The following is a 25,324-nucleotide window of genomic DNA, read 5'->3' as shown; positions in this document are numbered from 1 at the left end:
AGCCAATCATTTTACGTTTCCCAGGATAGTAGGCGGGGCCAGGTACGTACGTTCTGTTAGAGCAGAGCTACAGATTAAAAATGCCCAAGGCGAAGCGGTCAAAAGTCTGGCTGTACTTCACAGCAAAATATGCAAACTCAGCAGCAACAAGTGCTTTAAGCTGATACTGTGATACTGTCAAAGGAGGTAACACCTCGAAACTGATGAAACACCTGGCGACGCATAGCGTTTTTTTTTAAAAGCCGAGAAATGCGCCGTATTTGATAGCTTGCTGCGAGACCTCACACTGTGCACGTTGGGTGGGTTGCCAGTTATCGGACCCGGAGCAACATCCCCCAAAAACCCGAAGAGGAGAGTCCTGGCCCCTAGCTCTGCCAGTGTAGCAGAAATGATGAGGATGATGATGCAGCAGCAGCCGTTCTTCTCTGCGTGAGTAGCTTCATGTTGTTCGTGTGTAATTTACGTTGAGTAGGCTAACCACGTTATTACATTAATGCATGTAAGGTGAACTAGCAAACATCATCATAGCTACATGCGGCTGTCTTCTTGTTTGATGGCAGATACTCCCTTCACCCTGGCCAAAAAGGCTAAAATGACCAAAGAAAAAGTGGAAAACAGTTAAACATGAGAGGTTTTTGGACAAAGTTTGTGTTTTTTCCATTGTTTAAGCACTGCTTCCAGCCAAGAGTGATACCATATATGCCCCATAGCTGCAGAAAAGGCTAACATTGTTATCTTTTTACAAAAAACAGCTGAACATGAGAGGTTTTTGGACAAAGTTTGTGTTTTTTCCATTGTTTAAGCACTGCTTCCAGCCAAGAGTGATACCATATATGCCCCATAGCTGCAGAAAAGGCTAACATTATCTTTTTACAAAAACAAAACAAAACAGCTGAACATGGGAGGTTTTTGGACAAAGTTTGTGTTCTCCATTCATTAAGCACCGGTTCGAGCACCGTTTAAGCACCGGCACCGTTTCAAAAGTACCGATTTGGCACCGGTATCGGATAAAACCTAAACGATACCCATCCCTACTCACTACAATAAATACATCGAGTCCAACGGGGAAGGTCAGAAGGAAGGCGAGTGTTTCAGAGGGGAAACCACAAGTCTGAGCAGATGTTCCAGATGTTTACAGAGTTGTACCCCAAACTTTATCCTGATGACTCATGATGAAACATTGTAAATAAAAAAACCAAAAACCTTTCTTCTGCAAACTTCCTGTTGCTGCAAGCTTCTTCCCTCTGTTTCACAATAAAAGTCTTTCCCTTCTCAGTGCAATTATTGTGAAACATGATTTATTCACAGCTGGTTTCCTGACAGTTGGCTGCAGTTCTTTTTCTCTTTAATAAAACACCCAAAACCAACAGTCTACGGAGGCCCAACAGTGCCAAATCTGTCAGAAATTCACATCTTCAGAAAACCCCCAAAAAAACAAACAGATTCAAACAAGCATGAAGGTCCGCTATGACGGCACACCTCAGCTGGATGCAACATGTGATCACAAGTTCAGGTACGAGCCAGTGTTGTGTCTGCACACGCTGTTAGCAGCAAAGTCTGTATATTTTTTTATATATTTTATTTTATTGTTTACTCCATTTAATTTGTAAAATATGCACACACACACAGACACACGTAGAAAAACATTTAGTATACGCATCCAGTAATGCATATACTATTATATATTGTACATATATTTATTAGTCTCAGATTTAGCCATTCTTATATTTTGGAGCCACATCATGGTCAGCGTGTGCGAGGAGCTCCAACACAGCGTCAGCAGCCCCCTGTGAGACGGAGGCTCCGTCACGGCTGCAGCTCAGTCTATGATGTTACAGATCTTTGATAAACGTTTGAATTCTGAACCATCACATGTGTTTTGTATGTTTTAATAAACATACTCATAGAGAATATAAAGAAATGAGGGTGGCTCATGACTTTTGCACAGTGTGCTTTCATCCACGCAGGACTGCAGAGAACTTTATTGTGTCAGACCGATCCAACAGCACCACCTGCTGGCTGGAGGCCTCAGTCACAGCTGCGCCCCTGCAGTTTTTTCTGAGCACGAGGCGTGCAGCGGGGGCGGACCTTCATGCCTGCTGTCGGCGGGTTTCCAGACTCGGATTCTTTTGATCATTTTGGATTTTATTAGAGAAACAGGAACACGGATTCATGCTCGTGTTCAACAACACCTGCTAAAAAAAACTAAAAACAACAAAAAAAAAAAAAAAACAACCCATAAAACGTTGGTGCTTCATCGCTGTCTTCCTCTGACAGGTCAGAGGTCAGTCCTGTTGACCATCTGGCTGAACTTCTCCTCCAGGGCTTGGGAGGTGATGCGAGGCAGACCGTTGTCCAGAGGGGAGCCCTCCACCAGGCTGTTCATCGGTGTGGGCGGGACCTGAGACAGCTCGTCCTTCCTGTCTCCCGGGAAACCATACCCATCCCACGTCGTCAGGAAGTCTTTCATGATGGGGAGGAGCTTCTTCCGAGACGCCAGTGAGTTTCCTGGAGACATAGGGTGATGAAGTCACCATCAGTCCTGAGGCCACCCCCCCCCAGAGACACACCCTACAGAGCATAGCTAACGAGGCAGCAGAACATCAAGCATCACCTGTGCACACCTGCAAGATGTGTCTGATTACAGGAGTGTTACCTTGATGATAGGCTGAGATGTGAGAGTGGGGGCTGCTGAGTGGACTCAGGTTGAGGGCGGGGCTTTGGGCTTGTTCCAGGTACTGGCTCACCTGAGGAGGGAGGACACCTGAGCCGTCACGCAGAAGGAACAGCAGACTAAAGAAGGGGGAGGAGAGTGTACCTGTTCCCTGCAGGTGGTGCTGTGGCTGAACACAGCAAGTTCTCTGATTGGCTCTTTGCTCTCAGTGAAGAAGATTGTCATCAGCAGCAGCAAATCATATCCGTACTTCTGACAGAAACCTGAAAGCTCCGCCTCCAAGTCCTCCCTCTGCAGGAACTCCTGACACATACACACACACCCATACTCAGCAGCATGTCTCGTCAGGTGTTCTGCAGCTCTGATGCCACCTGGTGGCAGACTGGTGTCACTGCAGCTTATTAGTATGACTGTAGTACAGTGTGCAGTACTGACCTGCAGTGAGATGTAGAGAACAGAAACGGAGAGATTCAAACTTCCTGAAACAGCTTTCATGTCCTTCAACAACATCTCCTCTGTGTTCAGACCTGCAAACAAAGTACTGCGTCAAATACTCCAATAAAAAAAATATTACACCAAGTACAGTAAAACTGCAATACTAAAACAATGCTCCATTGAATTCTTTAATAAAAACTATAAAGGAAAAAGTACAAATCTGCAGTGTATCCACACCTGAAGAGTAACAAACACAGGTGAGTCCAGACTTTGTTCCACCTGTGTTCTCAGTTATGACTGACTTCTCAGAAACTGACCTGAGACATCCAACTTGGCTCTGTGCAACTCCTGGAAGAGAGCGCCCCTCGGTGGCAGAGCAGGGAATAGGTTCTCCAGCGCTGCAGCATACTGACTGTCTTTGGGAGTGACTTTACCTGCAGCAGGTGACATGTCCACGCAGTCCACCACGATGGCAGCTGCAGACCAACACAGACAACCCACCAATCAGTCAACGGCACACTTCAGACACACAAGATTTACTCAATTCAGGTTTATTTATACAGGTAGACCCGACAATAATACATAAAGAGAAAACTCAACAGGCAAGCACTTTGGCGACAGTTGGAAGGAAAAACTCCCTTTTAACAGGAAGAAACCTCCAGCAGACGGAAGCTCTGCCTCCCATTCTACTTTTAAATACTCTAGGAACAACAAGTAGGCCGGCAGAGCGAGAGCGAAGTGCTCTAATAGGGTGATATGGTACTACAAGGTCATTAAGATCAGATGGGGCCTGATTATTTAAGACTAGGGATGGGTATCGTTTAGGTTTTATCCGATACCGGTGCCAAATCGGTACTTTTGAAACGGTGCCGGTGCTTAAACGGTGCTCGAACCGGTGCTTAAAGAATGGAGAACACAAACTTTGTCCAAAAACCTCTCATGTTCAGCTGTTTTGTTTTTGTAAAAAGATAACAATGTTAGCCTTTTCTGCAGCTATGGGGCATATATGGTATCACTCTTGGCTGGAAGCAGTGCTTAAACAATGGAAAAAACACAAACTTTGTCCAAAAACCTCTCATGTTCAGCTGTTTTCCACTTTTTCTTTGGTCATTTTAGCCTTTTTGGCCAGGGTGAAGGGAGCATCTGCCATCAAACAAGAAGACAGCCGCATGTAGCTATGATGATGTTTGCTAGTTCACCTTACATGCATTAATGTAATAACGTGGTTAGCCTACTCAACGTAAATTACACACGAACAACATGAAGCTACTCACGCAGAGAAGAACGGCTGCTGCTGCATCATCATCCTCATCATTTCTGCTACACTGGCAGGGCTAGGGGCCAGGACTCTCCTCTTCGGGTTTTTGGGGGATGTTGCTCCGGGTCCGATAACTGGCAACCCACCCAACGTGCACAGTGTGAGGTCTCGCAGCAAGCTATCAAATACGGCGCATTTCTCGGCTTTTAAAAAAAAAAACCGCTATGCGTCGCCAGGTGTTTCATCAGTTTCGAGGTGTTACCTCCTTTGACAGTATCACAGTATCAGCTTAAAGCACTTGTTGCTGCTGAGTTTGCATATTTTGCTGTGAAGTACAGCCAGACTTTTGACCGCTTCGCCTTGGACATTTTTAATCTGTAGCTCTGCTCTAACAGAACGTACGTACCTGGCCCCGCCTACTATCCTGGGAAACGTAAAATGATTGGCTAGAAGTGTATCACAGCTCAGGAAAATAAAGCACCGAAATAAAGCACCGAAATGTGCGCTGCTTTTCGGTCTGGTTACTACCGTTTATGTCAGAACCGGTGCCATCATGGCACCGGACACCGGTACCCATCCCTATTGTATGTGAGCAGCAGGATTTTGAATTCTGGACTTAACAGGAAGCCAAAACAGGAGAAATCTGCTCTCTCTTTCTAGTCTCTGTCAGGACTCTTGCTGCAGCATTTTGGATCAGCTGAAGGCTTTTCAGGGAGTTTTTAGGACTTCCTGATAATAATGAATTACAGTCGTCCAGCCTGGAAGTAATAAATGCATGAACTAGTTTTTTCAGCGTCACTCTGAGACAGGATATTTCTAACTTTAGAGATGTTGCACAAATGGAAGAAAGCAGTCTTACATAGTTGTTTAATATGAGCGTTGAAGGACATGTCCTGGTCAAACATGACTCCAAGGTTCCTCACAGTGTTACTGGAGGCCAAGGTAATGCCATCCAGAGTAAGAATCTGGTTAGATACCATATTTCTAAGCTTTTCAGGGCCGAGTACAATAACCTCAGTTTGATCTGAATTAAGAAGCAGAAAGTTAGCGGCCATCCAGGTCTTTATGTCTTTAAGACATTCCTGCAGTTTAACTCATTGGTGTGTGTTATCTGGCTTCATGGACAGATAGAGCTGGGTGTCATCTGCATAGCAGTGTAAATGTATGCTATGTCTTCTAATGATGCTGCCTAAGGGAAGCATGTATAATGTAAACAGAATTGGTCCTAGCACTGAACCCTGTGGAACTCCATAATTAACCTCAGTGTGTGAAGAGGACTCTCCATTTACATGCACAAACTGGAGTCTATTAGATAGATATGATACAAACCACTGCAGTGCAGTACCTGTAATACCTACAGTAGGGCTGCCACAAACGATTATTTTGATAGTCGACTAGTCACCGATTATTTTTGCGATTAGTCGACTAATCAGATCATCATCAATTGGCCGTAAAACTACAGCTTATTGCACCAGGAGCATCTGCTCTTTTATAACTATCATTAGCTTACAGCTTTAAGTGTTTCAGGTATGTGCTAACTAAAAATAAAGACAAGATGATAGTTTATTAAATTTTAATGAAATTTGCAGATTGTTTCAGTGAAGTTTAATAAACTCCTTGCTATCTAAATAAAAATACTAATACTAATAAATAAAATACTAAAAAAGCCAAACAACAACATTTTTAAGTTATCTAAGTGACTTATATATATTTAACCTGAGTAGCGAAAGACAGCGGTGGGTTTGAAAACGATTAGCCGGGAGTCCGGTGTTCTCACAGCTCTAGTGAGCCTTGCCCCCGGCTCGCTATCGAGCTAATGGGTAACAGACGTCTCCGAAAAGGTCGGAGCGCTTTTGAAAATATGTGGTGTCCTGATAAACTGAGCAGATATTTGAGGTTTACACAGCTACATTCTCGCCTGAAAATATGTTAAACGTTTATTTTGTGACCCAGAAAGAATAATAAGAGTAACATTAAAACTAACTAGCTGCCACCATTGTTGGAAACTGCGCTGGGCCGCGCTATGAATTCTGGGACACAGCTTCTTCTTCTTCGGGGTTTAACGGTAGCTGGCATCCTTGTACATGCAGTGCTGCCATCTTCTGTTTCAGTCCGTTATTACACTCTTAAATCCTGCTACTTATTCCTGCGTCTTTGGGGATCTTACAAAGCTTCAAACGACGCGTCGACTATTAAATCAGTCGTCGACGATTTTGATAGTCGACGTAATCGTGACTAGTCGACTAATCGTGGCAGCCCTAACCTACAGAATGTTCTAATCGCTCTAATAGGATATTATGGTTGACAGTATCGAACGCTGCACTGAGGTCTAGCAGGACAAGCACAGAGATGAGTCCACTGTCAGAGGCCATAAGAAGATCATTTGTAACCTTCACTAAAGCTGTTTCTGTGCTGTGATGAGCTCTGAAACCTGACTGAAACTCTTCAAATAAACCATTCATGTATTCGATAACCTTCGAACGCTCAGTAACACCAGGTGTGTACCGTAAAGCAGGTGAGCAAGCTGCAGGTCCAGGATCTCTGGAGCTCTTTGAATGATGCGCTCTGTCACCAAGGTAGCGCAGGATCCCACTGTTTCCGCAGTAACAGGACAGGTGGGGGAGGGTTCCCTCTCTAGATGGTGGTGGTCGATCACCTCTGCAACCGCCTCCTCTAGGTCGCTGTCTGAACTGCAGCAGAGACAGGATGTTAAGACAGGTGTGATCACCACTCAGGTGTGCAAGGTCATCTGTGAGGTGTTACCTGGGCAGCACGTTGTGGTCGACCAACGTGAGCCGCAGGCGGCCGGCCCGCTGCAGTGCTCGCAGGTCCAGCTGGTCCCTGAAGACGAGGAGGTCCAGAGACAGAGCGGCTTGGCGCAGCAGGAAGACGCTGTCCGAGCGCAGCCGCAGCTCCGATTGACGGATGTTCAGCAGCGGCAGAACGAGCATCTCGCCGGGTGCAGTCTGACAGGGAGAGAGAGACTTCAGATAACCAATGTGGGTTAAAACGTCTTGATGCATCTCAATCATTCAGGTAAGTAAATCTCCAAAAGTTGATTCTGTTCATCTGGACGCAGCGTTTTGTGGGAGAAACGTTTCGTCACTCATCCAGGTGACGTCTTCAGTCTCAGCTGACTGCAGGTTTCAATCTTATAAACAGGACATTTACATAATGACTGAAACAGCCCACTGAGGGAACAATGGGCTGGGAGGTCAGTTCCTTAATCTTAATTATGCAAATTCTCATGACCATTGATCAAAGACCATGAGTACCATTCACATAGAGTTGGGGAATGGCTGCAATCACAGCATTGTAAGATGGCAAAAGATGTACCCTTAGGCCCCTCCTCCATTCAGAGATGGTCTTTGAGAATGGCCAATGGTCATGAGAATTTGCATAATTAAGATTAAGGAACTGACCTCCCAGTCCATTGTTCCCTCAGTGGGCTGTTTCAGTCATTATGTAAATGTCCTGTTTATAAGATTGAAACCTGCAGTCAGCTGAGACTGAAGACGTCACCTGGATGGGTGACGAAACGTTTCTCCCACAAAAAGCTACGTCCAGATGAACAGAATCAACTTTTGGAGATTCGGGTAACCAGTTCATTACCTGTACTGGCAGCTGATTGGACTGTGGCTTACCTTAGACAGGAAGTAGGCATAGGCCAGGGCAGATACCATGGAGTCAATGTCGCAAGCTTCATTTCCCAGGACAACATGGAACCCAGGGCCGACCTGGTCCGAGCTCAACTGGGGAACAAAGAACAGAGCTCCTAACATACTGATACAACCCGGCACCACCAGAATCCCCTGGAAGCATCTGGTATAACCTGAAACCACCAAAAATCATTTGAAACCACCTGGGACTACTATCCCTAAATGCAGACATATTTAACGTCCACAGTCTCGTAACGTCTGCTCTGAGACTGCAGGTCATCTGTGCTTGGGTTAATGCTGGATTTAACATGGAGAGGCTTCTTGTTTCTGCTGTAGTAAAAACATTTACTGTTAAACTGCAGTAATGTGTTGAAATGCCCCGCCCCTCCCCGTGCCTGGGTCTGCTGTAGGTTTCTTCCTGTTAAAGGGGCGTTTTTCCTCTCCACTGTCGCCAAAGCGCTTGCTCAGAGGGTCACATGATTGTTGGGGTTTTCTCCATTTTCTTTGTATTATTGTAGCGTCTAGCTTACAGTACATCAGTGTATTAATAAAACTGCATTCAATTTGGACAGAACAGGCGAGTTATAGAAACATGCCCCTCCTTACTGCTGCCTCTGCTGGACACCAGAAGAACTGCAGCAGTGGTGATCCTGACAGGTGTGTCTCACCTGACCTCACGGCTGACTGTCTCACCTGACCTCACGGCTGACTGTCTCACTCACACCCACAGCTGCGTTTCCGGTCGTTGACGTGTGCAGCTCCACAGACTCGTGCAAACTATCGTAGTGCTCGGACCTTGTCACATGATGTAAACAGTGCCAGTCATTCTGCAGCAGCGCGAGCTAACAGGCTAACCCGTGTGTGTGTGTGTGTTACCTTCACGGCCCGCTGGCAGCTCGTCAGAAACTCCTCCATCTGCTCCGTTAGCTGTTAGCTGCTAACAAACGGTCGGCTGTCTGTGACTCGCTTTCACCTGATAAATGTACGCGAGACAGAAACGTGCGGTGGGCGTGGCTTGTCAGGACCCGTGTACGGATCGCCTTTGAACCAAAACACTAAAACTTCGCGTCCCGTTTGCAGGGACCACGTGACCAGTTTCTTACTGATGATTACGTGCCTTTTTTTTTTTTACTTTTGCCTTGTAATAGGCCTTTTTCTAGGTGTGACCAAAAAGCAGGTAAACCTGTGTCAGTAACCATGGTAACAGTCTCAGTGACCCTCACTTGCAGCAGGTGTTTGTGACGTATTTGATGTATGAAGCTAGAATTTCACAGTAATCGTGATGAAGGTTCAAACTGTGGAGGCGTGGGGCAGAGCGTGCGCTAAAGCTCGTTGGTCCCTGTGCTGGGAAATCTACGGCCCGCGGCCCTGAAGCGGGCCTGTATTTCCACCTACAGTGATGAAACCAATGCATCATCGGCTGCCGTCCTTCATCTGTGTCTTTATCGCAGCATGACGGTTCAGACAGGAAGTGAAAGAGTGAACCCGAAATGCGAGGTCTCCACAGAAACGTGTTAGAAACCCAGATTATTTCAAACCTGTATGACGTCCACTTTATTCTGTCTTCTAATTATTCTGCTTCCTGTTTCTTCCACCACTCCATGCCTCCAGTAATGATGACGCACTCTCCTGCTGGAGCCTCAGCCGGCTGCCACTCTGATGTGCAGAGCGGGCGCTTGGTGGTTCCTGCGAGGCACCGTCACAGAGGTGTCTGCTGTTTGTGGTTCTGCATTGTCCTACAGACGCTTCATGAAACAAACGTCCCCATAAAAGTCATCGATTGTGTTATTTAGGTAAACAGCTGTGACAATCCAGTCATGTGTTCTTGTTTATCTATTTGTTTGTTTAGTTGTTGGTTTTTCATGGTCACTAAATGTTTATTAACAAAACTAAAAATAAAACAAAAACACGAGACAACCGGAAACAAACTTCCTGTTTGAAACAGGCAGCTCTGCAGACACCTACGGCAGCCTCACGCACGCGCATGACCCTTCTGTAAACATGGGCGCGTGACGGTCGGAATGTCGAAAGGTTATGAGCCCTTCAATGACCTGATTAAAGCTGGGAAATATCATCTCGTGCTGCCTCAGGCTGCTGTGTTTGTATCCTGACAGGACAAACGACTCAAAGACGCGGTGAAACGGCGCCAGCATCCCGGAAACAGCCGGACTCACGTTTCATTTTTCTCACTGCAGCCTTCAAAGCCGGGCTGTCAAACTTAACTGTGAGCCACTGCTGCACAGCAAAAGCGTTAAATATGTTGGTGTTAGTGCTTTAATATGACTCACAGTAGAGTCACGGTCTTTAAATGTAAGCCTGAGGTGTAAAATAATACTGTTAAAATCGAGTGTTTCCATATCAAATCTGGAGGCGATGCAATGGAAACGTGAACTGACCTCTGAACTCCTAAACGGACTATGACACTAATAAAATAAATTCAGACTCCGCCCCTCATTTTTAAAAAAAATATTACTGTTGTTGTCGTTTGGCGCTATATAAATAAAACTGAATAGCTTTTTTGAGTTGAGACAAAGCGGCGTGAAAGGCATTAGCCTCGCTGCTCGGTGAAATCTGTTGTTTGCAGCCAAACACTATAGCCTTGGAAAACAGCTTGTATATGAATATTCAGTCAGGTTTTGGCTCAATTACACCTAAAACAATGTTTAGATTGTTGACATAATGATGCTACGTGAAGCCTGAAAACCACCAAACCGACGTAGCAAACAGCAGAAGCGCTGACTGTGGGTCGACATCCCTGCAGAGTTTTGTGCACACGGTTTAGGTCAAAATGAAACAGACTGTTTTAAATGTAGTTCGGCATTAACTGTTGTCTGTGTTCTTCGGTTGTTTGAGAGAGCACCATGTTAACAAACCTGTTCTGATATTGGCTTTAAATATGGGCAATGGATTCGTATCTGGAACTGTCTTTTGGGAAAATACAAACCACGTGTTACTCAGAAATTATTCTTTTTTTTTTTTTGTACTGTGCTGCAATTAATTAGTACACAATTAACTTTTATTGACTCTGCACACAGGATATGCTTGGGAAGGTGGGATATGGGGGGAGTTGGAGCTCCACAAAGTGATGAAGGGAGGACGTTCATATTGTACTGAAGAAAAGAGTAATGAGCGTGCTGTTTGCACTGCCAGCTCACATATGTCCCTTTGATAAACAATATTCTAATGAAAGTCAGAGCATGTACACTGGTGCACAGTTCAAAACAAAGGTTATTCAGAAAAACATGGCCTCTTTTTAATAAACGTTTGTTTCCAAAGGAATTTGTAAAATTTCAGAAGTTTTACAATGAATTGGAAGATAACTCCGATGTAGTTAAAATAAAACACTCTGTGAGAGTTAATATATAAACTCTTAACACCTAGTTAGCATTAACAAGTGTTAAATGATCAACTCCAGACAGATTTGGTTTTAAATCAGAGTTAACGTACTGGCTCTCCACAAACATTAAACTCTGTGGTGTGGATCCACGTAGACACTTTAATTGTGTTGAAATTGTTGTGGAGTTTTCTGTCAAAAAAAAAAAGTGGCCTGCAACATGGTCACTGTGATCAAGCTGTTTTATTTCTGCAGGCAGGCAGGAGAGCCAACACACATCAAACATCACAGTTCAGTCATGCGAGCTCTGAGACAGGAGTGGTGCTCCCACTCCAAGGAAGAGGGAGGAAGTTACAAACATCACACTATGAAAGGGAACCGTGGGCGCGCTGTTTTGTGCCTTTGGCGTTATCAGCACCTGTAAAGGGAGTTGTCTTCTCCATCTGCTGAGGCTGGAATAAGTTCATCTAGTTTTAGAAACTTTCACTGAACAGTCTATTACAGCGTCACAGCTCAGCACATAAATACTCTAAATGAGAACAATAGAAATTTTCTATTACAAAATCAAATCTGACCGCGTTAATCTGGGCATGCTGTGTGCCGTCTCATTGGAGGGCCACTTTAGTGTTCAAGTAGTGCAAAACAAACAAACAATCGCCAACAAATATTTCCTAAAACGTTTTGTTTGTTCTTTAAAATTTGAAATATTTTATAACAAGACAAATGCTTGTTCTGCCCTCTTAACTAACTGAAGCCTTTCATTGATCTACCAAATAAACACACTGGTCCTGTCTGTCTGTGCACACATGTGGCAGCACTGTGTTCGTATTTAATGCATAAGTGTGCACATGAGTGTTTGACTCTGTCACTGAGCAAACACAGACGATCCCTCAGCATGTTTGTAAGTACGGGTGACGTGAGCCACACATGGCCCCCGGGCCCCGAGTTTGAGACCCCTCAGCAGGTCACAGCTGAGAGAATATATCCAGCATCACAGAAAAATGTGTTTTCATCATGAAACAAAATAAAAATGTCCTCTGCCAATCAACATCCCAAACACCTTTGAATTGGCGCAGATTCTCAGTGTTCACCGAGTCTGTGCATTTGTCACAAACAAGGCTCATCACTGTTCATTACACACCAACAAACAGCTGCTGTCACTGAGCTCACTGACAGATGTTCTTTGCTGTCGAGAAACGAATATCGTCTGCTTTCATTTAAACGGAGATACTAGGCTTTACCACTAGGTGGCAGTAAAGGCGTTAGTAGATCATTCAATTCAATTCAGTCGATTGTTCCTTCTCTCCTTTAAATGTGTTTTTAATGTCCACACAGCCATTTCTGCAAGAGTGAACTGATGTTCGAGCTCAGTCTGAGTGAATCAGCACCTTTAGTTTGCAGCGGTGTTGCTGCAGCAGGAGCATAATATTAAAGAAACGTCCCCGACTCAGTCTGACAGCAGACGCTTGACATCAGGTGAACCCTGATTTCTTTTAAGGAGGGGATGGTGGTTATTAGTAATCCATGCTTACACTGTGATGGATTATGAAGAAGAGGGATAACTCTATGTGTGAAGAAGTTCATGAACGTTAAAGGGATGGTTGGCTCAACAGAGCTCTGACTGTTTGTCAGCCTGGCTACAGAGCTGAAGAGAAACCTGGGGTTGTTCTTATTTTCTTCAATCAGTGATGAATAGTAAGATGTTCTGGCTTTGCGGAGGGCTTTCTTATAAAGCAGCAAACTATTTCTCCAGGCTAAATGATGATCCTCTAAATTTGTGACACGCCATTTCCTCTCCAGCTTACGAGTCATCTGCTTTAGGCTACGTGTTTGAGAATTATACCACGGAGTCAGGTACTTCTGATTAGAGACCTTAGTTTTCACAGGAGCTACAGTATCCAGAGTCGTACGTAGTGAGGAGGTGAAATTATTAACAAGATAATCGACCTCTGTTGGGGTAGCGTTCAGATAGCTGCTCTGCTCTGTGTTGGTACAGGACATTGAAGATGATAACAGTGGGTGGATTATATTCTTAAACTTAGTTACAGCGCTTTCAGAGCAGCACCAACTGCAGGCCAACATGGCGGAGGTGGAAGGAGAAATTGAAGATGATAACAGTGGGTGGATTATATTCTTAAAGTAAAACTGAGATGAGATGTTCAGTTTCTATGTCAGAGTGTGATCAAAAACACTGCAGCAGGTTAATCAGAATGAGCACAGGGTAATCTTCGAAAACACATTTGTACAATGAACACTGCTTCAGTTGCAAAACCAATTTTAAAAGTGTGTTTACCTCCACTCTGACATGACAGGAAGACAAAGCTGTGCAATTTGTGATTCACATAAATACCTGAAATGTTGCATTGAACCACTTTATGGTCGCATTTAAAATTTAACAAAGTCATTTTTAATAAACATGCAAAACAGTAGCATTAACCTGCACAAGCTGCAAGATTTATTAATTTATTACAACTCACCCTACTGTGTGACGTTCCAGTCTCAGAGTTATTCTGACATTTATCACTACAGTTTTTCCTTTTGGTGTAAAACAACAGAGACACTATGGGACGGATGAGCCAATCTTTTCCAACTGTACCTAAAACCAGCACAACCCACTTGGTCAAAAGGACTCTGGGTAATGTAGTGTCCTGCTGTTTTTGTGCAATTTTAAAAAAAACAATACACAGATAATTTTTAAAAAATGAATTAAAGTTTACGTTAAGGAAAAAATCCAAATTATAAAAATCAGAAAAAGAAAAAAGTTAAAATGAAAGAAAACAGGTGTACCAGGTGAGCTGATCAGCTCAGGTAAGCTGCTGATTCAGGATAGGCTGCAGCTGAAACATTGATCCCGACAGAAACCACAGCTGAACATTGATCATCTACATCTGTTTATTTCAGGTAAAAAATATTTCCGTTTTAATGATGAGACAAATAAAATACCTTTATTTGTATATCAAAGCTCCTGTGTGACGTTCAGGGTCTGTTCATCTGCTCTGTTAATGACAAATACTGTACAGGGCTTTAAATCTGCCACTGTGCTCACTTTGTTTTATTTCAGGGCTGTAATAAACACTGCAGGCTGCAGGGGGCACTGGATGGACTTCAGATGAATAAACCTTGCTGTCCTCACTGACCGGCCTCATGAATACTACCTGGCTAAACTAGTTATTCACATTTTTGTACAACACTGGTTAACCATCAACTCTAAGCCGTGATGCAGCCTCCTGCTGCCCTCCTCTCACTCCATCTCTTGTAGACCAGAAAGATGGAAGGTCTTTGAACTGGAATTTAAAAATCTAGCACATGCAGTGTGTCAGAATGAGGACACCAATTAACTGTCAGATATACGGGGCTCCACCTGAGATGATCAGAGACTGAAGTCACACGAGGACACTGTGAAAACGAAGTTTTATGGGGACATGTAACCTGTATGCAGCGTTAATGGGACATTGGGAGTCCAGGAGTCAGCATGTCGGCACACCACACCCTGACCTTTCACCTCTGGGTACAGTGCAGCTGTTTGTTAGCACGCCATCTTCAGCAGTCAGCCTCCTTTTAGCTCTCAACCAATGTGTTGAAAGCTCCTATGACCTATGACCCCAGCTGCAGCAGCAGGTTGGTACCTCTGACCCCTGGAATCGAGGTCTAGATCTTCTCCACATAGTTTCCAGGGAACATCCCCTCTCTGCCCCGCAAGCGACCAAACCACCAACCAGATGGATCTGTGGAAATGGAAAAACAATGCGTAGGACAAACATTCAGGTAAGCAAGAGAACTAAGCGACCGTGCGCGGTCCTTGTGGGAACTACGCGACCGTGCACGGTCCTTGTGGGAACTACGATTCTGGATGAAAAAAATCCCTCTTTGTTTTAGTACTACTGTGCAACTACATTTAATGTTGTTTAACAAGGTGTGTGATATCTAGTAACATCAATACAAGGTGGGGTATGGGTACTACCTTCAGTGACTATCTCAATGAGGTCCTCAGCATTGAAGCTAAGCTCATCGGTGTCCTGGGCATCGTAGGCGTACAGAGCTCTGCAGTGAGGAGTTCGGGGCTTCGGTTTGGGTCGACCCGCTCCAGGAGGAGGCTTCACCTCCTTTGAACGGCGCCGGTGTACCCTACAGGTGAGAAACAGGGATTACTAGTCATTTACGGATGGTCCGTTTACTGGTCATACTGGTGACCACAGTTATTTCATAACACTGGGTCACTCCAAGCGGTCTCACCCTGCGGCACCCTGATCGGGAACATCCATAAAGCCCATATCCTGGTTTTGATGGGGACGACTGTCATGGCGACGCTGGTTCTGGAGGCGGGGCAGGGTAGGTTGCTCCATGCTAGACTGCTGTCTCAGCAACGAGCCTCTGGAGTAGGCGCTGCCCTCCTTCAGGGCTCCACTCCCTCTGGAGCGAGATGCTGATGAGAATAAGAAACGTCAAAAGAGTCTTCTAAGAAGTCGTGAAAACACCTGAAACTTGGTTTTTGCTGATACCCGAGTGTTGCTGGTTACTGGGTGGAGCACGGTTTCCCATGTAGCGGCTCTTCCGGTTGTCTTTCCGGGTGGGACCTAGACGACAAACAGACAGGAAGTAATGCCGAGTGGACAAGAGGTTACGCTGGTGACTAAGTCAAGTCACAACTTACGGGAGTTTTTAGGCAGGCCCGGTCCGATGGAGACCTGCAGGACCTTTCCGCTGGGCTTCAAGACTGCCTCGTCACCCTGACCCACCTGGAACTGGATCTGTCTGGATCCTGAGGAGCTGAACGGACCCCAGCCACCTTTCTTCACCTTAAACTCCAGGCTGGACGGAGAGAGAAGTGTAGAGATAGAGGCAGTGTTTGGTTAGTACCGGTCAGATCTGATGACTCATTGTTAAACCTGGGTTTAAGTGTTGGTTTCTCAGTGCAGGAACTACGTTCATTGGTTGTGCAGTTTGACTCCTTGCTTGTCTCAAAACACCAAAATGGCAACAGTGAAAATGCTCATCAGGAGACTTGGGTGGCCAAAGGGCGAGGCCATGGCGGCTAGCTTCACTTTTAAATACAGTGCATGAGGTATGCTGGAGAACGACAGATCGTGTTTAAAACTTACAGGTTATTGAATTTTAGTGGCAACTTCCTCTGCGTTTTGTCCTCATAACGTTTGACCAGCAGACTCAGAAACTCAGTTTTAAAGACACTCTGAAGAACGCTGTCGTACTCCTCTTCATGGATGATGAAGAAGTCGTCCTGAAGAGTGCTAACAAACAGAAAGGTAGGTCAGAGAAAGGCAGTAATATTTTGAATGCTATACAACAATTGCTATCTTCTAATAGCTTCATGTTTCTATTTCCAGTTCTACTTTTTGACCCAGTGGAAAGTACTAATCTGGCTCTGCTGTCATTTTTTGGTTCTAATTGTAGTTTTTCCCAGTTCTGATGGTATACCTCAGAGAAACAGACTGGATTTTGTTGATCTCAATCTTCCTCTTGAGAACCTCCTGGATTTGACCTTTATCTGGACCGTGTTTCACCTTCTCGCGACCAATCATGTAAAGGAACTTTGGTGTCAGGATAAGGTCTCTCTTCACGGACTGTGGAACAACAGAAAAAGCAACATTTCCAAGAGGAAAGAAATATTCAGGGACTCTATCAGACATGATGGTAAACACTCTCCAGCCGAGGACGTGTTCAAACAGGAGAACAGAACCAGATCTAGGCCTGTGGTTTTGCTTTTAGGTTGGGTTCCTACCCTGAATCTGCGGTCATATTTCACCACGACGTCAGCAAAATCAATTCTCTCTCTGCGGCCGACAAACTGTCTGATCTCAGGATGGTTATCGGTCCCGATATAATCACCCACAAAGTTCCTGTTGATGCTGTTTCTGCGGCGCTCTTTTTTGTTCAGCACAACATCAGAGGCTAGAGGAAACACGAATTAAAAGTTATTGAAAACAAACTCAGATTCAGAGTTTTTTTAACCCATCTATCAAAAACAATCTTACCTTCCTCCCTCATCTTGACGTATTTGCGAACAGCAACATGTTTGCGCCACGCCTTCTGGATGACACGAGCATACCCGTTATATTTCCTCTCCCTCATCTCCTCCAACAGAAAGAGCTGGAGAGAGGAAGCGACACCATTATGACAAACGGAGCCAGGCCCTGACAGGCCAAGATGACCGTGGGTGACAGCGGACCACAGCGCCGACACCCGGTACCAGGTTCTACCTCAGGCGTGCTGAATCTCAGCGTTCCTGATTGCAGTTAAACCACTTGCTGAGCTTTTCTTACCGACTCGGGAGCTTTGATGAAGACTTTGGTCTTCCCCAGCTGGAACTGATCCTGGTCCATATTGACCGAGTTGAGGAGGTGCAGCACTCCCTGACGCTCATCACCTCTCCACTGAGGCCAGGACTCCTTCGTCAGGATGGCGTACCTGCAGCACGGCAGTACGAGTTAGAACCTTAACTTCGTCCCATTAGCTTAAATATCCTAACCATGATTGACCTCCGACCTCTGCAGGAACTTATTGAAGACTCGTCTGTAAGCATATCCAGCTCGACGGACTCTGATGTTCTCTCGCAGGCCCAGGTACTCCACCTGGTGTCTGACCCTGTTCTCCTCCCAGTCCCGGGAGCGTTTGGTTTCATTGGGCTTGATGCAGCGGATGTAGTGGGGGGTGCACTTCATCAGGGTCTGCACCAGACTATTAGCTTGTTTCTAGAGGGCAGCGAACACACACCTGAGAACCACACCTGGCAAAGCTGCTTATTTCACTGTCATTTTAATTCTTAGTGGAGGTCCAACCTCCAGCTTTCTCACCTTGATCTTACTGCTAGCGGTGGTCGGTCGCCCTCGCTTCTCAGCCTCCAGGTTCTCAGGGAACAGAGCTCTGATGAACGGACTGCCCACAAACACACCACAGAGAAGGGATTGTGTCAGAGACACACACACACACACACACAGCTTAGTAATGTGATTACTTCCACGCTTTGAACGCTGCATGGTTGTACTCTCTCAATGTTATCCATTGTTGATCTGTACGTGTCTGTTGCCATGGACGCCACACGCGCTTACGTCACTGTCATGAGACTCTCTCACAAACAAAATCACGGTTTAGTAACCCAGTGACACAGCGTGCTAACGAGAAAGTAACAGTAATCTAATTACTTTTTTGCAATGTTAAACCCTTCACTCATTACTTGAAAAAAGTAATCAGATTACAGTAACACTGCCCATGTCTGCTGACAACAGGATTCCTGACAAAGATGACGTGTTTATTCACTGCAGTTTTGCATCAGGGGCTCCTAAAACATCCCACATCCACGCACAGAGTACTTACAATTCGCTGCTCTGCATCAGCTCGATGATGTCATTGAACAACACATCTCTGTTCCTCTCACAGAACCCGCTGACATCATACGACACCTGCCCACAGACACAGGTGCGGTCAGTAAACACAGACAGATGTGGTCATTAAAAACTCTGACAGGTATACAGGTGAGGTGAGGACCTTTCCAGCATAGTGGTGGACTATGAATCCTTTGTTCCAGCTGCTGAAGTGTTCGTGAGATCCAATCTGTCCCTGTAATTTCTGCAGCAGGGTCTGATCCGCCCCCTCACCTTTAGCGTGCATCGTGGCGCACACGTCGTCCAGGATGCTCATGATCCCAGGAGGATTCTGCAAAACAGAGGGTGTTCACTGAAAATACAGCTGTTTGAATTTGGTTTTATATAGTCTGACTTATAGTTTGTTCAAAACTGAGAGTTCAGCTCCTACAAGCAGCAGAAATCTCACCTGTACTCAGGTAATATCATAGCTGCATCAAGAGACCAAACAAGCCAAACGAGCCACACACTGTTTTTAAGCTTGTAAAGAGCAGATGTCTTTATCTGTTAATTAAAACTCAACGCCCACGAATACTCAATTAAAAACACTCGACTTTCACCATAAATACAAAAGTGAGAGTAATATTTGAGGACCAATTCTGTTTACATTATACATGCTTCCCTTAGGCAGCATCATTAGAAGACATAGCATACATTTACACTGCTATGCAGATGACACCCAGCTCTATCTGTCCATGAAGCCAGATAACACACACCAATGAGTTAAACTGCAGGAATGTCTTAAAGACATAAAGACCTGGATGGCCGCTAACTTTCTGCTTCTTCATTCAGATCAAACTGAGGTTATTGTACTCGGCCCTGAAAATCTTAGAAATATGGTATCTAAGCAGATTCTTACTCTGGATGGCATTACCTTGGCCTCCAGTAACGCTGTGAGGAACCTTGGAGTCATTTTTGACCAGGACATGTCCTTCAACGCACATATTAAACAAATATGTAAGACTGCGTTCTTCCATTTGTGCAACATCTCTAAAGTTAGAAATATCCTGTCTCAGAGTGACGCTGAAAAACTAGTTCATGCATTTATTACTTCCAGGCTGGACGACTGTAATTCATTATTATCAGGAAGTCCTAAAAACTCCCTGAAAAGCCTTCAGCTGATCCAAAATGCTGCAGCAAGAGTCCTGACAGGGACTAGAAAGAGAGAGCAGATTTCTCCTGTTTTGCCTTCCTGTTAAATCCAGGATTCAAAATCCTGCTGCTCACATACAAAGTCTTAAATAATCAGGCCCCATCTTATCTTAATGACCTTGTAGTACCATATCACCCTATCAGAGCACTTCGCTCTCGCTCTGCAGGCCTACTTGTTGTAGAGTATTTAAAAGCAGTTTTGGCTCACATTCATGAAGAAGTCTGAAGGGTCCCTGAGTCTAACAGACCGCACACTTTGATAGGAATCCTTTACATGAGTAAAAATTGCAGTAGTATTATAAAATGAGCAGGCCACCCCTCTCCAGATTTAGGGCTGAACGATTATGGAAAATAATCTAATTGCGATTTTTTTGCCCCAATATTGCGATTGCGATGCGATATGCGATTATTTTTTAAGGTCTTTGTCTTCTGTATTATTAAACAAAGACAAGCAATACATCTTATAGCATGGCCAATACTATATTACATTAATTTTAAACTGTTCTTTCCTGGAAGACAGACCTCTGTTATGATGACATGAGGTGATGCATGAATTGATGACTGACATTTTTATTTAACTTCTTCAATCACAACAGTATATTTGAACATACACAATAGTTTATTTTTAGCTTACAAACATCTGAGCATAAAGTGCTGACAAGGAACCCTGGTGTAAACATTAAAATGAAAGTCAGTACAATGTGCAGATTGCAGAAATATACATAAACAAAATCAGTGGCTTTACCACACTCAGTTTTTCGACATCTGTGAACTACTAGACAGTCATTCAATTAAAAAATAATATTAAATAAATAAAACTAATAAATAAAAAATACACACATCTTACTGATCTCTGCAGTCAGTAACATTACACATAAAGTGCAAACATAATAGCAATTGTATAAACACACACACAAACACGCCTTTAAAGTTTAAAGGCGTGAAATTGGACGGTCTAGTTCTGATTAGCGTCACCGCTGTCTCGGTGGAGTTTAATAAACTCGGCCGTCTGCTTCTTGCTATCTAAAATATAACCAGACACTGGTGTAAATTCTCGACTGTCTCATACTTCTGTTTAATCAGTTTTCTGTTTGACGTTTAGTCAGCTGTGTGAAAACCAAGGAGGAACCCACCCGGGGGATTAATAAAGTTTTATTTTATCTAATCTAATAACTTTAATCTCAGCCAAACCGATTTACTCACGAACAAACAAAACACTGAAAAAAGCCCAACAATAACATTTTTAGGTTGTCTAAGTGACTTATATATTACGTTTAACCCGAGCAGCGAAACTCCGCGGTGATCTGAACATGATGTGCCGGGAGTTGTGCCGTTCTCGGACAGCCTTCGGCGCGTCGCTGTGACGTAATCGGTCTACAAATGCGGCCTCAGGAGGATGCAGCCCATGAATTTGGACATGTCCAGAGTATAATCGCAGCCTTTGCGGTTAGAAAATTGCACTTGATCATGTCGCGATATTATCGCAAATGCGATATATCGTTCAGCCCTATCCAGATTCCAGAAGATGGCTAATGACAAAAAACATTAGCTTAAAGGGCAGGTGGGGTTAAAGTGGGAGGAGCTAAATCCTCTGTCAGACAGAATCAACTCGGGGGGCAACTGACCCTCAAGATGGAGCGTAAATCCTGCTGCAGTTCTTAATGATGTAACAAATGATTAATGTCAGTAATGTTTGTACAAGAATAAAAACACAGAGATGGAGAGGAGTACTTGTTAAATTTATCAGAGCTGTGTTCAGTGATTTGCGAACTCACCAGTTTGGACTCGATGAGGTCACAGACCACCTTGTTGTTAAAATATTCGATGGGAGTCCATTTGATTCCCTCCTGTACGTATTCCTCCTGCAGACATAACGGCAACATCCGGCTTCACATTTAGTCTGTTTATTTAAAGGAGGTCCCTGACGTTTGTCCGACAATGTTATCAGTCAAAGTCAGCAGCGCTCCACCCGCACACAGAGCAGGCGGAGCACTGCTTTCCCCTCCTGAGGTTTTTGTATACTTTATTAATCCCCTGTAGGGAAATGACTCTGCATTCACTCAGTGAAGCAGTGTTGCCTGATGTCAGAGTCTCTTTGAGGCAGTCTGAAAGGCTTTTTCCATGGCCTCTCTGAACTCCTCCCACACCAGAGTTCTTGTTTCAGCCACTGCCCGAGCCACATTTGGCTTGGCCTGTTAGTACCGATCAGCTGCTTCCGAAGTCCGACAGGCTAACCACGCCCAATACGACTCCCTCTTCAGCCTGGTGGTTCCCCTCACCTCTGGTGTCTGTCTTTACCCGAGTGTCCACAACATATGGTCCAGGTCTGGTGATACGATTACAAAATCGATCATCAACCTGCGGCCTAGGACGTCCTGGTGCCACGTGCACTTATGGACACACTGTGGTTTGCACAGAAGTCCAATAACAAAACACAGCGCTGGTTCAGATCTGGGACACCGTTCCTCCCAGTCACACGCCTCCAGGTCTCGCTGTAATATAGAGTCCCCAGGTGGAGCAGCTTCAAACACCCCACCCAGGGACTCCAAGAAGACCAGGTACTCCGAACTGTCATTCAGCACAGACGACAGTCAGGACCCGTTCCCCACCAGGAAGGTGCAGGGAACAAACCCCTTCGTTCACTGGGAGAAACCCCAACATACAGGCACCAAGCCGAGAGGATACTAGGATACCCACCCCAGCCCACAGGAGTATGTGGTGTCTGGCTCACTTCTACGGGCCATTTGACCCTTACACAACCTTTGCAGGAGCAAAGAGAGCTGCCCTTTGTCACCAATTCTGTTCGTAGCCAAGTGGTGGAAGGCTTTCACATCGGTGCTCTCAGAATCTCATCGGCAGAAGTTAGCGGGAGATCGACAGACGGATTGGTGCGCCGGCTGCAGTGATGCGGACGCCGCACCGGTCCGTCGTGGTGAAGAAAGAGCTGAGTGTAAAAATTAAGCTCTCAATTTACCGGACGATCTACGTCCCTACCCTCACCTATGGTCACGAGCTGTGGGTAGCGACCGAAAGAACGAGATCGCGGATACAAGCTGTGGAAATGGGCTTCCTCCGAGGGGTGGCTGGTCTCTCCCTTAGAGATAGGGTGAGGAGTTTGGCCATCTGGGAGGGGCTCAGAGTAGAGCCGCTGCTCCTTCACATCGAAAGGAGCCAGCTGAGGTGGTGACAAGGATGCATCCTGGGGGCCACCTGGGTGAGGTTTTCCAGGCATGTCCCACCAGGAGGAGGACTCAGGAAACACTGGAGGGGTTATATCTCTCGGTTGGCGTAGGAATGCTTTGATGTTCCCTTCGACAAGCTGGAGGAGGTGGCTGGGGAGAGTGATTTCTGGGCTTGTCTGCTTAAGTTCCCGCCCCTTGACCCGGCCCCGGACAAGTGGAAGAAGATGGACGGATTTATTTTAGTCAGTGCTGGTCACTCGGGAGGAAGCTGGAGGATTATTATTTGGATTCCTCGCACAAAAGTAACAAAGACAAAGTTCATCATCTCAGAAAATAGTTGGATCAAGATTTGTCCAATAAACACCTGTAATGTCATGTGATATTAACTCTTTTCCACTGATATTTTATGTAGTTTCAAAGTCAGGCTGAATCAGTCAAACTTAGTAACAACCACAAAATTAATCTAATCCCAGAATAATTGTATGTCACCTGTGCACCAAGCGTTCAACAGTTTATTAAAAAAAGAACAACGTCACCTGTTCAGCCTTCAGCGTGAGCTCAATAAAAATCTGCTGCAGCTTCTCGTTCACAAAGTTGATGCAAAACTGCTCAAAACCATTTTGCTAAAAAACAAAAAAGTAAAAGTTAATCAAGAATCAGAGTCGTTGATCATCAAATCAGCAGGAACAATCTAACGGGACCAGTTTGTTAAAGTGTGTTTATTATTGTTTTGTAAGGTGTGGCTTAAGACAGGAAGTGTGTTTGTACCTGGAAGATCTCGAAGCCGTAGATGTCGAGGACTCCGATGTTGAGCTCCTCCTGCTCCTTCTGCATGGCTTTATTAATACACTGACACAGAAACAGGAAGGTGAATGAGCAGCAGTTAAAGAACGCAGAACAAAGTGTGAAGGCTGTGTGCAGGCACTGACATCGACGAGGAAGTCGAAGAGTCGGGTGTACAGCGCTTTGGACAGGGCGTCTCGGGAGAAACAGGCCTGCTCGGTGTTCAGGGTCACCGAGATGGACTCGGTCTTCCCACCCCACTTACTGTCCATAATCCTGCTGGTCAGCTTACTGCAGAGACCGTCCTGAGAGATCCCCAGCAGGTAGGCCGGAAAGGCCAGGACTGATGAGGAGACAAGATTTTATTGGTTTAAGTGGTAATAAAAAACAAACAAAACAAACAATAGTGTCATGCTGCAGTGTCAGGGGCTTTCTCACAGTTCTGGCTCTCCACCACCGCGTAGTTGTTCTCCTCTCTGAAGCTGATGTTTCCCAGATGGAGAATTCCTGCGACGAGCTGAAGAACTGAATCCTGATCTTCCAGAGACAGACCGACCACTGACATGGCCTCCTGAGAGACACACAGGTACACACACTTTAACACACATACGCACGCACACGCACACGCACACACACGCATACAGACCATCGTATCCGAGAACTCCTTCTTGTCGTTAACGTCCTCCACCGTGTAGGTTCCCGTTTGGTTGAGGTAGTTGTAGTAGTCAGGGGTCGTGACCCCGAGGTTCTCCCTCTGCTCTGTGGTAGCCCCTCCCAGCAGCTGAAGTCAGAGGCCAGCATTAGCTTCCGTTAACAGTTATAGTACACGTTGCAGCACATATTGCAGTACCTGGTAGTAGATATGGAAGTTTCTCTCTCCTTGATTCTGGGAGACGACTCGACTTTTCTCCAGCAGGAAGTTGGAGATTTTGCCTCCATCAGGAGCTCCTCCTCGGCTGAACTGGATCTCGAAGTATTTGCCCTGTCGGGATAAGGGCGGCGTGTCTGTGGGCGTCTATGAATCTGCGCGGCGGCAGCCAAAGTATCTGTGTGCTATCATACTCACAAATCTGCTAGAGTTGTTGTTGCGGACGGTTTTAGCGTTTCCGAAGGCCTCGAGCAGAGGGTTGGACTGCAGGATGATGTCTTTGACGTGCTGCAGGTGATAACACAGGGTGGCATCGCTAACATCATCTGTAACCATGGTGACTATCAGCTGACACAAACAATCAGCCGTTTTCTGATATAACTAAGGAAGACCCGACGTGGCAAAAGGTGAAGAAATAAATTTAAAATGAAATCTTAACATATGTCCGATTTATTAAATTAAAATTAACACTTTGAATAAACGTTTACTAATTATTAGAATTGTTATTATAAAATGATCTCTGTCTCTCTTCCACAGCATGTCTTTATCCTGTCTTCCTTCTCTCACCCCAACCAATCACAGCAGATGGCCCCGCCCCTCCCT

The 25,324-nt window shown here is 45.1% G+C and overlaps 2 protein-coding genes across 4 annotated transcripts in view; both read right to left on the bottom strand.

Annotated features, from left to right (window-relative positions):
• Nucleotides 1-1,562: 1,562 nt before the first annotated feature.
• prune (prune exopolyphosphatase) lies at nt 1,563-9,903 on the bottom strand. Of its 2 annotated transcripts, none has more exons than XM_080897191.1 (9): nt 9,565-9,903; nt 8,012-8,119; nt 7,131-7,333; nt 6,873-7,057; nt 3,427-3,585; nt 3,110-3,201; nt 2,819-2,977; nt 2,657-2,747; nt 1,563-2,508 (listed from the first exon to the last, which is right to left on the bottom strand). In XM_080897191.1, the coding sequence occupies exons 2-9, from the start codon at nt 8,048-8,050 to the stop codon at nt 2,279-2,281; spliced, it is 1,158 nt and encodes a 385-aa protein (XP_080753317.1). In that variant the 5' UTR covers nt 8,051-8,119; nt 9,565-9,903; the 3' UTR covers nt 1,563-2,278. The 2 variants fall into 2 exon arrangements, with proteins under 2 accessions (XP_080753317.1, XP_080753316.1); XM_080897190.1 differs by lacking the exon at nt 9,565-9,903 and adding an exon at nt 8,903-9,411.
• A 4,329-nt stretch (nt 9,904-14,232) lies between these two features.
• Nucleotides 14,233-25,324, bottom strand: part of myo1eb (myosin IEb) — a 16,043-nt gene continuing 4,951 nt past the window's right edge. Inside the window, exons 6-27 of one of the 2 annotated variants that reach the window (XM_080895335.1) lie at nt 24,920-25,009; nt 24,704-24,835; nt 24,500-24,634; nt 24,292-24,424; nt 24,000-24,196; nt 23,839-23,919; nt 23,607-23,693; nt 21,664-21,750; nt 18,861-19,028; nt 18,690-18,775; nt 18,170-18,251; nt 17,862-18,067; nt 17,639-17,783; nt 17,351-17,465; nt 17,098-17,267; nt 16,794-16,939; nt 16,460-16,606; nt 16,012-16,169; nt 15,860-15,934; nt 15,594-15,783; nt 15,322-15,485; nt 14,233-15,085 (exon numbers count right to left, since the gene is read on the bottom strand). In XM_080895335.1, coding sequence (XP_080751461.1) covers nt 15,009-15,085; nt 15,322-15,485; nt 15,594-15,783; nt 15,860-15,934; nt 16,012-16,169; nt 16,460-16,606; nt 16,794-16,939; nt 17,098-17,267; nt 17,351-17,465; nt 17,639-17,783; nt 17,862-18,067; nt 18,170-18,251; nt 18,690-18,775; nt 18,861-19,028; nt 21,664-21,750; nt 23,607-23,693; nt 23,839-23,919; nt 24,000-24,196; nt 24,292-24,424; nt 24,500-24,634; nt 24,704-24,835; nt 24,920-25,009 — 2,871 coding nt within the window. In that variant the 3' untranslated portion in view covers nt 14,233-15,008. The remainder of the gene's footprint in view (nt 15,086-15,321; nt 15,486-15,593; nt 15,784-15,859; nt 15,935-16,011; nt 16,170-16,459; nt 16,607-16,793; nt 16,940-17,097; nt 17,268-17,350; nt 17,466-17,638; nt 17,784-17,861; nt 18,068-18,169; nt 18,252-18,689; nt 18,776-18,860; nt 19,029-21,663; nt 21,751-23,606; nt 23,694-23,838; nt 23,920-23,999; nt 24,197-24,291; nt 24,425-24,499; nt 24,635-24,703; nt 24,836-24,919; nt 25,010-25,324) is intronic. The other variant, XM_080895336.1, reaches the window with a different exon arrangement.

The sequence above is a fragment of the Rhamphochromis sp. 'chilingali' genome (assembly GCF_963969265.1).
Source record: "Rhamphochromis sp. 'chilingali' genome assembly, chromosome: 11".
In the NCBI taxonomy this organism is placed as follows: Eukaryota; Metazoa; Chordata; class Actinopteri; order Cichliformes; family Cichlidae; genus Rhamphochromis; species Rhamphochromis sp. 'chilingali'.
The sequence above is the reverse complement of the archived record's forward strand: the minus strand, read 5'-3'. Positions and strand labels throughout refer to the sequence as shown.